The sequence below is a fragment of the Anoplopoma fimbria genome, chromosome 6, assembly GCF_027596085.1.
Source record: "Anoplopoma fimbria isolate UVic2021 breed Golden Eagle Sablefish chromosome 6, Afim_UVic_2022, whole genome shotgun sequence".
Classification (NCBI taxonomy): Eukaryota; Metazoa; Chordata; class Actinopteri; order Perciformes; family Anoplopomatidae; genus Anoplopoma; species Anoplopoma fimbria.
Window position 1 is genome coordinate 18077449 of NC_072454.1, and position 13461 is coordinate 18090909.

The 13461-nt window shown below is 41.9% G+C and overlaps 2 protein-coding genes across 2 annotated transcripts in view; one reads left to right on the forward strand and one right to left on the reverse strand.

Moving 5' to 3' along the window:
• The window catches only part of slx4ip (SLX4 interacting protein), a 33226-nt gene extending 23656 nt beyond the window's left edge, over window positions 1-9570 (reverse strand). Inside the window, exons 1-4 of the mRNA XM_054600580.1 lie at window positions 9507-9570; window positions 8983-9040; window positions 2172-2261; window positions 1636-1762 (exon numbers count right to left, since the gene is read on the reverse strand). Coding sequence (XP_054456555.1) covers window positions 1636-1762; window positions 2172-2261; window positions 8983-9009 — 244 coding nt within the window. The 5' untranslated portion in view covers window positions 9010-9040; window positions 9507-9570. The remainder of the gene's footprint in view (window positions 1-1635; window positions 1763-2171; window positions 2262-8982; window positions 9041-9506) is intronic.
• Window positions 9571-10091: 521 nt separating this feature from the next.
• Window positions 10092-13328, forward strand: mkks (MKKS centrosomal shuttling protein). The gene is made up of 4 exons (XM_054600723.1): window positions 10092-11127; window positions 11502-11683; window positions 12017-12127; window positions 12900-13328. The coding sequence occupies exons 1-4, from the start codon at window positions 10143-10145 to the stop codon at window positions 13326-13328; spliced, it is 1707 nt and encodes a 568-aa protein (XP_054456698.1). The 5' UTR covers window positions 10092-10142.
• Window positions 13329-13461: the final 133 nt, after the last annotated feature.

Here is a 13461-nt window from a genome sequence, read left to right on the forward strand (position 1 = left end):
CACAGTCACAGTCTCCACCTTTACTGCTCTGCCGCCTCCCTCACATGGGACAATGAAAAGACCAAGAATGTGATTACACTCACTTAAGACCTTTTAATAGGACTAGAGCACATGAGCTGTGTGGGCCTGTTTGGGGCACCATACCTTTTTATGTTCTGAGTGGGGAAAATTCTCCAGTATGGTATGGAGTCATGTTCCACTGGTTACTTTCTTTTTGGCAAAGCCGCAAGGAGCTTAATCATTTTTACATGCATATTTCCCTGCTGAAATACTGATAGTCCCCTTGTTCACACAGTGGAGTGAATGTGTGGGCGTAAGTGTGTGTGTGTGGAGCCTCAGTCTGTGATCTCCATCATTAGAGATGTCTGTCTCTCCTCAGTCTGTCGTGGGGAATATGAGACAGGCTTTTCAGTAACTGTACACTGTCAGCCTGTTCACACCTAGCCAAGGGGGAGGATATATCCTCCAGCACACTGTCGCAACTTTTGATTCTCACCGGTTCTGACGTGTATTAGCACCTGTGTGCATGTGCAATCACATGCAAGCAACCAGTTTGCCCTTTTATCATGACTATAAGTCAGGTAATGATGAGGTTTAAAACACGTACACAATGAAAACAAATGCACACTTTTTGTGGATGACAGGAGTGAAGTGGAGGGGAGTAGCGTGAGAGGCAGAGCTGCAGCCACAGGAGAAACTTTATGGAGCCAACTGCCCTGTAATCCCACTCTCACAGTCAGGCCTGTCCTGCTGAGTGAGCCCAGTTTAACTGCCCTTAACTGCTACCTGTGACAAACCTGTCTGCCTTGCCACACGCAGCTGGGGGTTCCTCTGAAGCTAGACTTATAGTGCTTCAAAGGTGTGTGTGTGGGTGGCTTGGGGAATGTACTTGTATTGGCTAAATAGGGATGAATTGAATTGGCCTATTCACATTGGAGCAGAATTTATTGATTTTTCTGTCTGTGTAATTGGTTGTATGTTTTTTTGGTGTCATCCAGTTAACTATAAGTACAGATATGCACAGGTGTGCCAACATCACATAACAGGTAACAAACATTAGCCATTTAAATGGACTTATATTTTGTGCCAAGTTAAACAGTGCAACACAATATATGAACTCCTATCAGCTCTTGCCTCCAGGTCACACCCTGGGCGTAGCGAGCCACCATGTCCCAACTAGTTCTGTTGTCTTTCCTCCCACACTCTCCTCATAATGGTAGCCATGAAATGCTTTTTAGACTGTTTTGCAACTCCATTCCCATCCTCCTCAGAGCTCAGTGACCCAGTTCCATGCTCACAGGCATATCTCTGAGGTCCAAGTGGATTAAGAGTTTTTTAGTTCTTAGCCAAAGTAAACAACTTTACTTATTTAAGAGTTGATGATAGACACACCTAATGCACAGAAAGGGAAGACAAAGATGACTACATTCCAAAGGAATGAGCAACAGTGAGTTCAAAACAGAATAAATATAACTTGTACCATAACGATTAAACTAATTCTCACAGTAAACACATAAAGAAAGAATGTCACATACAGTAATGGGTTATAAAGCAATACACTATAGCATAATAGATACTATTAAAGACTACTTGGCTCTAGGGCTGTGTAATGAGGGTCACAAGATGGTGTGTTACCTTTCACAAAAAAGACTGAAGCAGGTACCAGCTCCTTCTTCTGTTTGGGCTGTCTTCTATTGTGGAGGGACTCTGTGTACTGCCTAACCCTCTGGTCCACAGAATCTCGAACCAGGGCTGTAACCTCCTAGAGAGACAACGTGCAGATATTTCAGTACAGCAAATTGTTGTTGGACTGCTGAGACAACGCAAGTTGTTTTTGGACATTCCAAGTAAATTCATTGTAAATTTCCCCGCTGCGGGACTAATAAAGGATTATTTTATTTTATCTTCAAGATGAATGATGAGCACAGGCAGACAACAGGACAGTAGAAGTCTAGAGTGAAAGGTCAGTAAGGCAACTCGACAAGTGGCTAGCGGGAGCGATGAGAACAGTTTGGCAACAATGAAAACCCCCAAGAAGAACAGACCGAAGGCTCAAAGTCATTTTGGATTCCACGCCACTGCTGACTTTTGAAAAGGCCCCCAGCTGAACAGAAGCCATATATTCACTCACACGCTTATTCACACGCACGCCCTTCTCCCTGTGTCCGTACCTGGATGTGGTCCGCAGTAAACCAGCTGGTGTCCTCTTGGCCGCCCAGGGGCAGAACGTGGAGATCCACCAGCACAGCAAAGTTCCCACACTGTAACACAAAGAGGAAGGACAGCCACAGGTTGCTGAGGGGCATTGAGCTCACAGACAACAAAGGAAATCAGAGTGTGGGTGATTGACAGCGAGACAAACCACAACGACCCCCCGTGTCCTCAAACATCTCCCCAGGCCTCTCACAGTGGTCCCCTCCCTCCCGTTTCTCTGTCTAGCCATCTCTTTACCAATCTCTTTACAAAAAAGTATGGCCCTGCCCGTCTCCTCATATTTCACCCACTCTCAGTGTAAAAAAGTATTTTCTTTTTCTATAATTGTTATGCCTCAGGTCACAACAGGCTGCACATAAAAGTCTGAAGATGTTCCACATAAATTAGGATTATCCTCTTTGTATCAGAGTGGTGGTAAAGCTCCTCAGATCTACCCTAAAGCACTCTGCAATGTTTCTGCACTTCTGCACTACAACTTTTGAGTGCTGTAGAAAGCTGAGTAGAGGGCTGCAGAGTGGATTCCTGAAGCGCTACGTCATTGTGTCAATGACAATCAGCTACAAGGGACAGGGAGGACAGGGAGGACAGGGAGGCCAGAAATGCCGCGGCTGGTTAAGTTGCTGTTACATCTTTCTCATGCTAGCCTGATTATAGTTTACACATGAGTGCAAAAGCTGCCCGATGCAGAGAGCCAATGGATGTGGGTCTCGTGTGAACTTCGTCCTCTCCCTGGACAAGGAAGTAATGGGTGGACTGAGACCACCCACAACATGGCACAGAGGAGCAACAAGTACTGCCCCAAAACCCACAGTGATAATGCCGCAAAAAAAAAAGCATTGAATTGAGTGGGGTAGCAAAAACAAAGTCATATAAAGACAAAACCAGAACAAGATTTCAGGCTCTCACCACGTAAAATTGGAAAAATAGTGTGTACAAACAGAAGAGGTTATTATTTTAGTAACGGGGAATACTTTTGCACACTAAAAGCCTTGTTTTGGACCAGGCTTGTCCCCTGGGTCGAAGTATTGCAGACAGAATGACTAAACTCTACAATCCAGACATGAGGGATGTTCCTTCGGCTCGTTCTCATGATGACGCGAGAGAAAGAATCAACAGGGTGTGTAGGGGAAGGCCTCCACTACTTAGGTTCTAATTCTAGACGCAAGCCTACACATCCAAACTCTCTCCAGCTGTCTCCTCCTCTTGCTTAAAAAGAGTTTTATTCATTGTTATAAAACTAAAGTTGGGCTGGGAACCTTTCATCAAGAGACGTTAAAAGGCTAAATGCTGGCTCTGAGCAGATCAAGCTGACAAATGTTTTTTTTAGGTTTTTTTCCCATGAGAGCATTTTCCTTTCTCATTGTCTTTCTGCAATAATAATTGAAGTGAAGCTGCCTTCTTACTTCTACTTGCATGTCAACTAGAGGAGAGGGCGCCCCCATATGACCGATCAGTGAAAGTTTCGGTAAATTTGGCACTGTTCTTCTGCAGGATATGTCAAGTCCTAACGACCTTATGTGTGCCATCTTGTACTCAAGTAAGTCTCTGCATCAGTTTTTACCAAGACTAATGGGGAATTGATGTTATTCTAAGTCTTTATAGGCAATGCATTAGTGTGTGATCTTCTGATTCATCAATCCAAATTTTGAAATATTCTAGAACAAAACAGACTACAGAAATCCAAACATCAGGAAGTGATAAGCACAAACATAAAACTGTTAAATACTGAATAGTTTCTGTACAAACTTAGCAAATTATAAACAATACTTGTTAAAAAACAACATGCTTTCACAAAGACAACAATATGCCATGGACAAGAACAGAGCCCCCCTTATGTGCAGGCTCCTCATGTATAAAATGTATGCATGTTGCCTGTCAGAATCAGCTCGTCCCTACAGATCAGTATTCTCTCCATCCTTTGCCCTTTGTCTCACAGCGGTCCACGGATGACTGGTGGCCTCGGCTGACTGCCTCCAACAATTACCAGTGTGTGGGAAAGCCTAGCAACAGAGGGTCAGACCTTGTCAATCAAAACAGCGGTTTCTTGGGGGTGGACTTGACACACTGCGGAAAGGTTTTGGGATCCTTGGTATTCTCTGATTTTTGAGACCTCAGAATACCTTTACTGATGTATAGAGCAACGCTGCTACTCTACCTGAGTTACCAGTTTATCGGGTATAACGGCCCTGCAATAAATCTTATTGCAGGTAATTTATAATATTGACAATATGTCAGAGAAATGTTAATTCACTTCCATGGAAATGTTGTGTGCATAGTTAATGGTGTTGGGGCATCGGACTGCTTTATAATGAGAGGTGTTTCTAATATTCTGTCCCTTGGGCCGGCACTTGTGTAAATCCTGATAAGGACCACAAGATCAATCTTCTAGGGTACATGGCTTAAAATTACACAAGCTAATGCGAGCTCAAAAGAGCGACACACAAGGTTAATTTGATCAACATCCTGGAATGAAGGAAACAGTGTAGGAAGTGCAGCCCGTATGGACATGCAGGAGGGTGAATCCCCTAAAGTGGTTTCAGAGCTTCTGATTGAGTCTGTGTTTTGGGCTGAAAGCCAGACATCTAGCAGGCTTTAGAATAACTTCCTTTTATCACATTAGAGCAGCAGACGAGACTCAACTGGGAACTGGACATTAATGATAAACATTGGTCTGCCTCTTACACAAAAACAGCATGTGATTCCCTGGGCTTCTAAGAAATAAGGGGATTTTGTCAGGAAAGCTAATGCAATTACACTAATAAGAAAAAAATAATTTGCTCAGCAAAACTGGGGATTTGGTGGAGGGCCAAATTTCACTGTTAAATCATTGAGTCAAGGCTGTTTAGTTGCAGCAATCCAAGCTTATATAAAGAAGTTTGTGTTTAGTGAGGCAAACGAGACAAAAAATCAGCAGAATCTAATTTTACACAAAGGCTCGGACTACAATCACATCATGTGGTCCAAGTTTGTCAACTCCCAGCACAAAGAGTGACCAGTGGTCTGAACTCTGCCATGAACTATGACCCCAGCTACTCTTTAGATCTCTGTAAGCAGCCTAACACTTTGTAGAGGCAGTAATACAGATCACAAGAACCTTGTCCTACTTTGGCAAAGCAATTTGAAAGTGACTAAATTTTTTTTTACAACTTTAGTCCCTCAGCAAATACCCTCGAAAATGCCTTTCTCTATAACACAATCTCAACAGTACCATCAGCAGGACCCTGACAGATTTTATTAACTCCTGATATTCATTTATCAAATTCATGAGCTCTCCTACTTTGTGTACTTTGCTTTGACGCATTTAAGGCAATATTCTGCGCAACTGTCGCTGTTGTTGGAAAGAAAGGTTTGATAAAGGGCCGAATTCTAGAGGAAGTTACTCCTTTCACACATGCTAAAGTGGGCCAGCACTGCTTTGTTCTCTGTCTTGCACGGGCCTTTTAGAGTTATGAACAGAGGTTGAAGGCTGAATGAGAGGCGGCAAGGAGCGCTACTTAATACCAAATCCTTTATTGTGCCATCTTTTGTATGCTGTCACACAGGGAATGAAAAGGACTGAGTCTTCCTGCAAGCTCAGCTCAACTTCTATACTAATTCTCCACACTGCCAATCTGATAACCATGACCTGTTAAAAAAAAAAAAAGAGTTAACAAAGACAAAAACATGCAGAACATTTGAGATGGAAGCTGCCCACAGTCCACAGCACAACATTAGAAAAATTCCTTCATATTTTCTGTCCATAAATAAACAATCCTGACTCAAACCCACCTACAGCTCCTTTCCCCTTCTGGTCTATATCACTCTCAGTTCCCAAAACACTCCACCTTCCCTTATCTCTCTCCCAGACCCGGCTCTTCCATCCTCCCGTCTGTGCTGCTCCAAGTTGGGCACGGGGCCCAAACTCTTGGAGCAGTTTCACCACACCTCCCCACCTCGCTGCCCTTTGCCATTGCTATCGCTCCGTATAAGAACCAGACCTTCTCGGACTGCACTTAGCTCAGAGGCTAACACTAACCAGCCGCAGATGTTTACATTGGGAAAGAAGGGGCAGCAGATGCGGTCTCACTCAATAAAACTTGCATCTCTCCCACTCTGCCTTTGTCTCACTCTTTTTCTCACTTTCTCTTTCTCTCTTTCTGCAAGTCTGCAAAGAACCCAGGGGAGCGCTTTAGATCTGTGGGTGTGACAACCTTGCTCTCAGGCTTTGTTTGCCTCATTCCCAAGCTCTCTCTGTACTGTGAGTCACCTGGGTTTCCCCTAAAAAAAACCAATTATATTTTTCCAATTATTCTAACAGCAAGACACTGAGTGGTGAAGCTTGAGACCTGATTATTATTGAAGCAAATCTAATTTACAGATAGTTTTGCAGAAGTGTTTTGTGTGCAAAGCTCGTTTCATTCAGGTGGATGTTAGCACACCTGAGTTCTCTTTATTTGATGATAAATAGAGACACAACCCAGGAGAGGAATTCCAGCAGCAAGAACAGACAGGAATATCTCCAGGTAACACCCTGCAAACAAAACTCAGGCAAAAGTCCTTGAGAAATTGTTAGAGAGAGAAACAGGCTGAGAAAACGTTTGGCCTCATTAGGAGATGCACATTTTGAAATGCTGAGATGAAATGTGGCTTGTTTTTTTAAAATTCATGTCACTTTCATTTCCACGAGTTGGAAAGTGTCAAAATGCTTCTAATCAGACTGCAATGATTTTGCACAGAGGAAAGATGTGTGGTCCAATATGAGCTCATCTGCAAAGCGACAACAACACTAAACAGCACATAAACCTCTTACATTAAACTGCTCTGTGATACGTCAAACTCTTTCTTCTCAAAAAACACTCAACCTTCTACAGTAGATGGTTAGAAGGTCTGCAGTGCATATTGCTAATAGAAGGCAGATTGCAGGGCTCTGCAGCCGTAATGTCCTGGCAGACAGCAACTGCTTCAGTGGATCAGTGTTTTAGCCTGCAGGCCCTTTTTTTTTTTTTTTCGGGAGGTCTAAAAGGTGGCAGGTCACTATATAGTCTAAGCCTATTTAAGAAGGTGCATACCAGCACCCCCTGTAGTTTCACAGACCAGGGAGGGAGCTGCTTTGAACACTTCTGTTCAGCCTACTTAACATGTTATGGTGAATCCAAGAACCTGACTCATAATTACAAAAATGATCCTTGCTCTGTGCAAGCTGTCAAACCGAGTTTGCAAAATGCCTTTGTGAAAACAATGTCTCTGTGAAGATGTTTGTTCTTTAGTATTCTTAGAATTTAATTAAAGTATTAAAAATCATGGAAGTAGGGTTGTTTGTTTTGCAAAAGAGTTGTCCAGGGTAGTGCCTTGAATGCTTTTGTTCTTTTTGACTAATCCCTTCTAACATACTTGTCTGTGGTTAGTTGGTTAAGCTTGGTAGAGGCTGTGTCCATTTTCTCAGGCAGAGTAACACAACAGTATCATTATGTGCCCAGTGGGAAGGAACCCTCCGTGAACCTCCAGGGTTTTACTCTCCCACAACCAGCTTTGGGGGGGGTGATGGGGTAGCCTGTATGCAGGCATGCATATGAAACAAATAAAGGGAGTGAATGCAATATCTGGTCAACTAGGCGCACATGGCATTATGGAGGATGTGAGAGATCAGTGCAAATGTCTGCAGCCCTCATCCAAAACTCCCAATAAATGAAACATCAACAAAAGAGAGACCAGCGGCTTTTCCTGCACTTAACAAAAACATCTGATGTGCATTATTCCTGACAGAGCATCAGACTGAGGATGAACAGCTTGGCTTTTTAATAGAATGTGTTTCCTCTGCTCTGTATGGCTGTGTCCATTAACAAAAGGCTCTCAGGGAGGCAGTCAGTTGAGATTTGCAAAAGGTGACCAGAAACTCTGAATAACGTGTTCTAAAGGATGAATGACAAAATCAAAATGTGAAGGCAAGACACTTGAAACATGTATCTGTACTTCCCTCTAGTGGCCAAAGAATTTGCTACTGAGAAGGACTCAGCAGTTGATAGTAACAATAATAATAAAAAATGTTGTTTATTTAGTTATTATTATTAGGAATGCTGGCAATACAGGCTAACAAGCTTTAATCAAATGAAGATTCATCCTATTCTGTAGTAGGTTTAGTAGTCTAGTAGTATCTTGCATGCATTTTATGTGGGAAAACATTTTGTTTTAGGTGAGCTTTGTGATCACTGAAAATCACCCACCCCTTCTTTGCTTCTGTATGTTCACAATATACCTAAGAATATGATTAACATGTGTTTCGATAACAGTCGTATATTTTTTTTTTCATTAGATCTTCCTTTGTTTATGGGTTCATGCCAAAACGGACGGACAACATTGCAACAAATACTTTAGAAACTCTAACGTAATAGCAGTATTTACAATCTATCATGCATGGGTGCATCAGAGCTGAATAAAGTTTACTGAGTAAGGTCCTGAACTTTTAAATTAAAAAATCTTTAAAGTTATTAGAACTTGTCCAAAACACTTCAGAAAAATACATTTAATGTGCATGTTGCATTACAATAACTTCTTGAAAATATGTTTGAGCTTTTTCATGCTTTTTTCTCTTATGTATGTTCAATCTCTCTTTATTCAAATGGTAGGCTCACAAAACTATTGTAAAGCCTGAAGTTTCAATAGCTGTTGCACATAAATAGCAAACGTGTTAATATAAACCAATACTGTTTAATACAACACTATAATAAACACTATGTTTCTTTAACACTGCACTAAAAGGGTCAGTATGCTGTATGTTAAAAGTTCACTTACCTTAATGGCATATTTGAGAGGGGCCATTGAAGTGAACTCAGCAGTCAGCTAGTTACACCTGAAACAAGTGTGTAGTCATAGATTACACCACACAACATATAATACAGATACAGGCTTAGTTTATCAGCTTTCTAATAATAACTCTAGCTGGCTTATCACAGACACTTATGTTTGATACTCCACAGTGAACCGACCTTACCGTGCTTGCAGAGACAAATCGGTATGTTTGGTAATAGTTACACAGCATTACATTTCTTACAGACATTGAATAGGGATCTCCTCAACAATGCACAGCAGTTTTAGTCTTAACACTAGACTACACACGTTTTGTTTGTTAGTTATTAGCTCACATTGGTCATCAGTTCAGCAGACGAATGACTAACGTTACTAATAAAAAACACGATGGCCTCAACGTTAAGCCATCATGAGCAAATGACACGTGAATGACACTACAAATGTGTAATAAACAAACTTGTGGTGTACAACGTTGTGCAGCGGCTTCGTAACAGATCTCGTTCACGTACCGCCAACAGCTTTGAATCGGTTCACCGATGAGGCGGCAGGAGATGACGTCACGTTCTGTTAGCAGTCCAACCAGTGCAAAACCAGTATGAGTGACAGCCGTTCAAAATGGTGAAAAACTGTAGGAAGGCGACTATCTATCGCTGTTAAAGCGTCGTTGTGCAGTGATGTAGTTTAATGTAGACTAAATATATATATATTTATATATGTATATATATAGTGACAGCACCATTTATAAGATTTGTAATATAATGCGACTGTTTATCTTAAAGAAAGGACCCCGCTAGAGCGCAACGCTGTTTGCGTTACCACGGTAACGAGTGGCGCATTGGAAGAGCCTGTATTCACCTGGAAATGATATGTTGTCGAATTGTACCTGTATATAATTTTTTTTATCATACAATAGCCAAGATAATAATAAAAACGAGATAATTTGATATGTTTTACTATAAGATATAAAGCATGTATCCCAAATGTGTTTCATTTCTGTCAGGCAATGCAAACAGCCTCACTAGCAATCAATTGGGATTTACTATGGAGGACGCAAAGTCTCATTTTCTATCACGCTAAACAGCCGCCACTCAATAAGTAAACGTAACGGTCCTGTGAAACTGCTTTGATAAATCGCTGCTTCAGTGATGTCTCGACTCGTCAAGAAAGCTCCATCTCTTTGTACGGATCTGCCATTGGACAACACTGACATTTGTAACAAGCTTCATTTGCTGAGGCAGCTTCTGAAATCGTGTTTTGGTCCGACAGGTAGACTCAAACAGGTTCATAACAATATTGGAGGACACGTTGTAACCACCTCCACCTCCTCCGTCCTCCTCCCAGCCATTGCCTCCTCGCAGTCTTTTATTAATCTGATAAAAACCTCCGTTCTCAACCACGTTTCTCGCTTCAGTGACTGTGGTTTGTTTGCTGCCATTCTTTGTTTATCTCTTATTGAGCAAGCAAAGCAGTCTGGTCTCAGAGGCGATGTGGCTATCAGAGTGAACAAGCACTTGCTGGGAATGTGCACCAGTTACCTACAACGAGAAGACTGTGGTTGTAAAGTTAAGCTCGACTTCTGCAGCAGCCATAACTTGATCACATTAGCTCGCAGTATTATCTCCAGCAAACCAGCATGTGTGCTAACAGAGTCAGAGGCACTTCACATCAGCAGATTGGCTGTACAAGCTTTTTTGCTGACTGTTCCCTGTAACATGCCAGGTGTAGTCAGTCTTGGAAAAATAGTGACCATCTCTGTTGAAGGCCACCCTGTGCTAAACTCTGCAGTGTTTCCAGGTTTACTGGTGGACACACCTGATATCTTACGCGTCGACAAGTCAAAGCTCCTGCATTCAAAGCCACTGCGCATGGTGTTGTTCAGTGCATCTCTTGCTGGAGACCTTTCTGAACTGGGAGATGGGATAATTGACGTGCACCCAGGTGTAGACACAGACTCGCAGATACTGGATCAGCTCCTGGAGCTTTGCAAACTTGTGGTGAAAGATGAGGTGAAGCTCTTTGTATGCCAGAAGGTCATACACCCAGTCCTGCAGCAATACCTGAAGAGTCATGGTGTCATGGTGATAGAAAGACTGGGAATCGCTCTCATGGAGCCACTTACTCAGCTGACAGGTAGGCCTTTAAATGTCCCAAATCCATTGTTTTGAATTAATATCATATAGACAAGCTCTTAGAAACCACAGGAATTTTAATTTGTGATGACATTCTAAAGTGTTCAAAGATTTCCCTCAATATATGTGTGACCCACAGTGGATTCCTTTTAAGCACTGAAACAAGCAGATGCAGAATGTATATGTATGCATGATTAAATTGTATCTAACTGTGAAGTTTATTAAATCCTCCTAAATGCTTTGCAATTTCGGCATTCTTTCTCCTGTGAAATTGTAAATGTACATATGGATAGTTTATTGTCCAGGTATATCTTGTACTGTTACTTTGTACTTTGTGTGATGTCCCCCTAAATATCTGTCCACTTTAACCAATAGGTGCTCAACCTGTGGCCACATTGCACACCACAATCCCAGCCAAGGCCTACGGGAAGGTGAAGGATCTCAGTATTATGCAGTTTGGATCCAAGACAATGCTGCATTTACATCCTCCTGGGGAGTCGTCGATCTGCACGATGATGCTCTGCCACAGGAACGAGACTATGTTAAGTGAGCTGAAGGTAAGATACAGTGAAGAGTGTTGTGGACTATACTGTTGGCTTCTAGAGAGAGAGAGACGTATGGAAGGATTTGAAACTATTTTGGTCACTGATGCACAAGAAAAAGAAAAGCAGAAATATTATTGACATTATACGGCCTCATGAAGCTCAATTGGTCTGGAGTTCATTTTAGTCATATAGGGACAGGCAATTAATAAAAATGATACTGCAGCACCATTGTTTTTTGAACGTTTAAAAAAATGCATGAATGCTTTACACTCATCATCTTGGAATGTCTATTAATGTCAGGCAAATGTGATAAACTGATGTGTTATTTTTTATTTGTGTTTAAAGGTGGTGTGCCAAAAGACTGAACATGTGTTGAGGCTCACCTTGAGAGAACCATTTGCCTTACTTGGAGGTGGATGTACAGAGACCCACTTGGCTGCTTACGTCAGACACAAGGTGAGATCCAATATTTATGTGTTTCATCAAGATTTAAGCTGCCTTTTAAAACTTTTTGCACGTTTAAAACATATCCCACTGTGCTCAGCGTCTGTGCTCTCAGCAAAGTTGAGACGTTAATTTTCATATTTTGATAAAAAAGTAATATTATGAAAGGGAAGTTGCTAATTAATGAGATTAAAGTAATTATTTTTAACGATAAAGCTACCTTCCCTATAGTCTGCTCTGCATTATGTTATCACTCTGCTGAAATGGTAGTTCCCCCTCAGACTGTCTGATAGACACATTACCTCGTGTGGGACTCTGGTCTCTGCTCGGAGCGCACTGCAGCTGATGAAATGATCATCATTGGTTGTAGAAATCAAAGATCAAATAGCATTTAACAATTATAGAACAGATCATCAATAGTTTTCAATAATATCTTCTGATATTGACCATATATCACAACTACAACAATTTTAGCTTTCATATAATTTTGTGTCTAATATCGCTGCAGTGAAAACAATTGTGAAGTCAGGCGTGCAGAGCGCCTTGAAGACACATCAGTGATTGCAACACACTCTGCCTTTCTTTAGTCACCTCACCAGACACATACCACACATCACCACCACAGTTAGCTGTCTTTTTGATTGCTATCAGTTTCAAGTGGTGTCACATCATTCAGATGCATAGAGACAGTGACATATTTACTGAGGACTGGACCTCGATGTCCTCATAGTTGGCCCCGGCCTTGAATACAACATGTCGTCATTATGCTTTATTTTCATCTCAGAGCATGAAACAAGTTGCAGAGACCGTATCGGTGCTTGGGTGCTCACAGACGGAGCACCTTCGTGGCGTGGACGGTTTCTGTCACTCTCTGGAGTCTGTGGCCGCAGCGCTGGAGCACGACGGCGGGAATTCTTTAATGGATCTGACTCATGCTCACCACTGGACTCACTCCGCAGATGTCATGGAAGAAAACATGGAGGATAGCCTGGGCTTCTGTGGCTGTGGACTGATTGACAGTAGCATAAATCAGAGCTGGGGGTTCCTCAACACTAAATACCCGGAGTTCTCACCTGCACCTCTGTCTAGAGATACAGCTGTGCAGCCGCGCGTGCTTGACTCCTTCACGGCTAAACTCAATGCCTTGCAAGTTGCTGTAGAAACTGCTAATCTTGCACTGGATGTGCGATATCTAATTCAAGATATGAACTAGCAGAATAGGCATTTTATCCAAAGTGGAACTCTGATGATCAAAATGAGAAATGAACGCTGTTTATTTTTAAAAAAAAAATTTTTTTCAAAAGGTATATTCCATTTAGACACTAGGTGTTGGCATCACCTTGTGT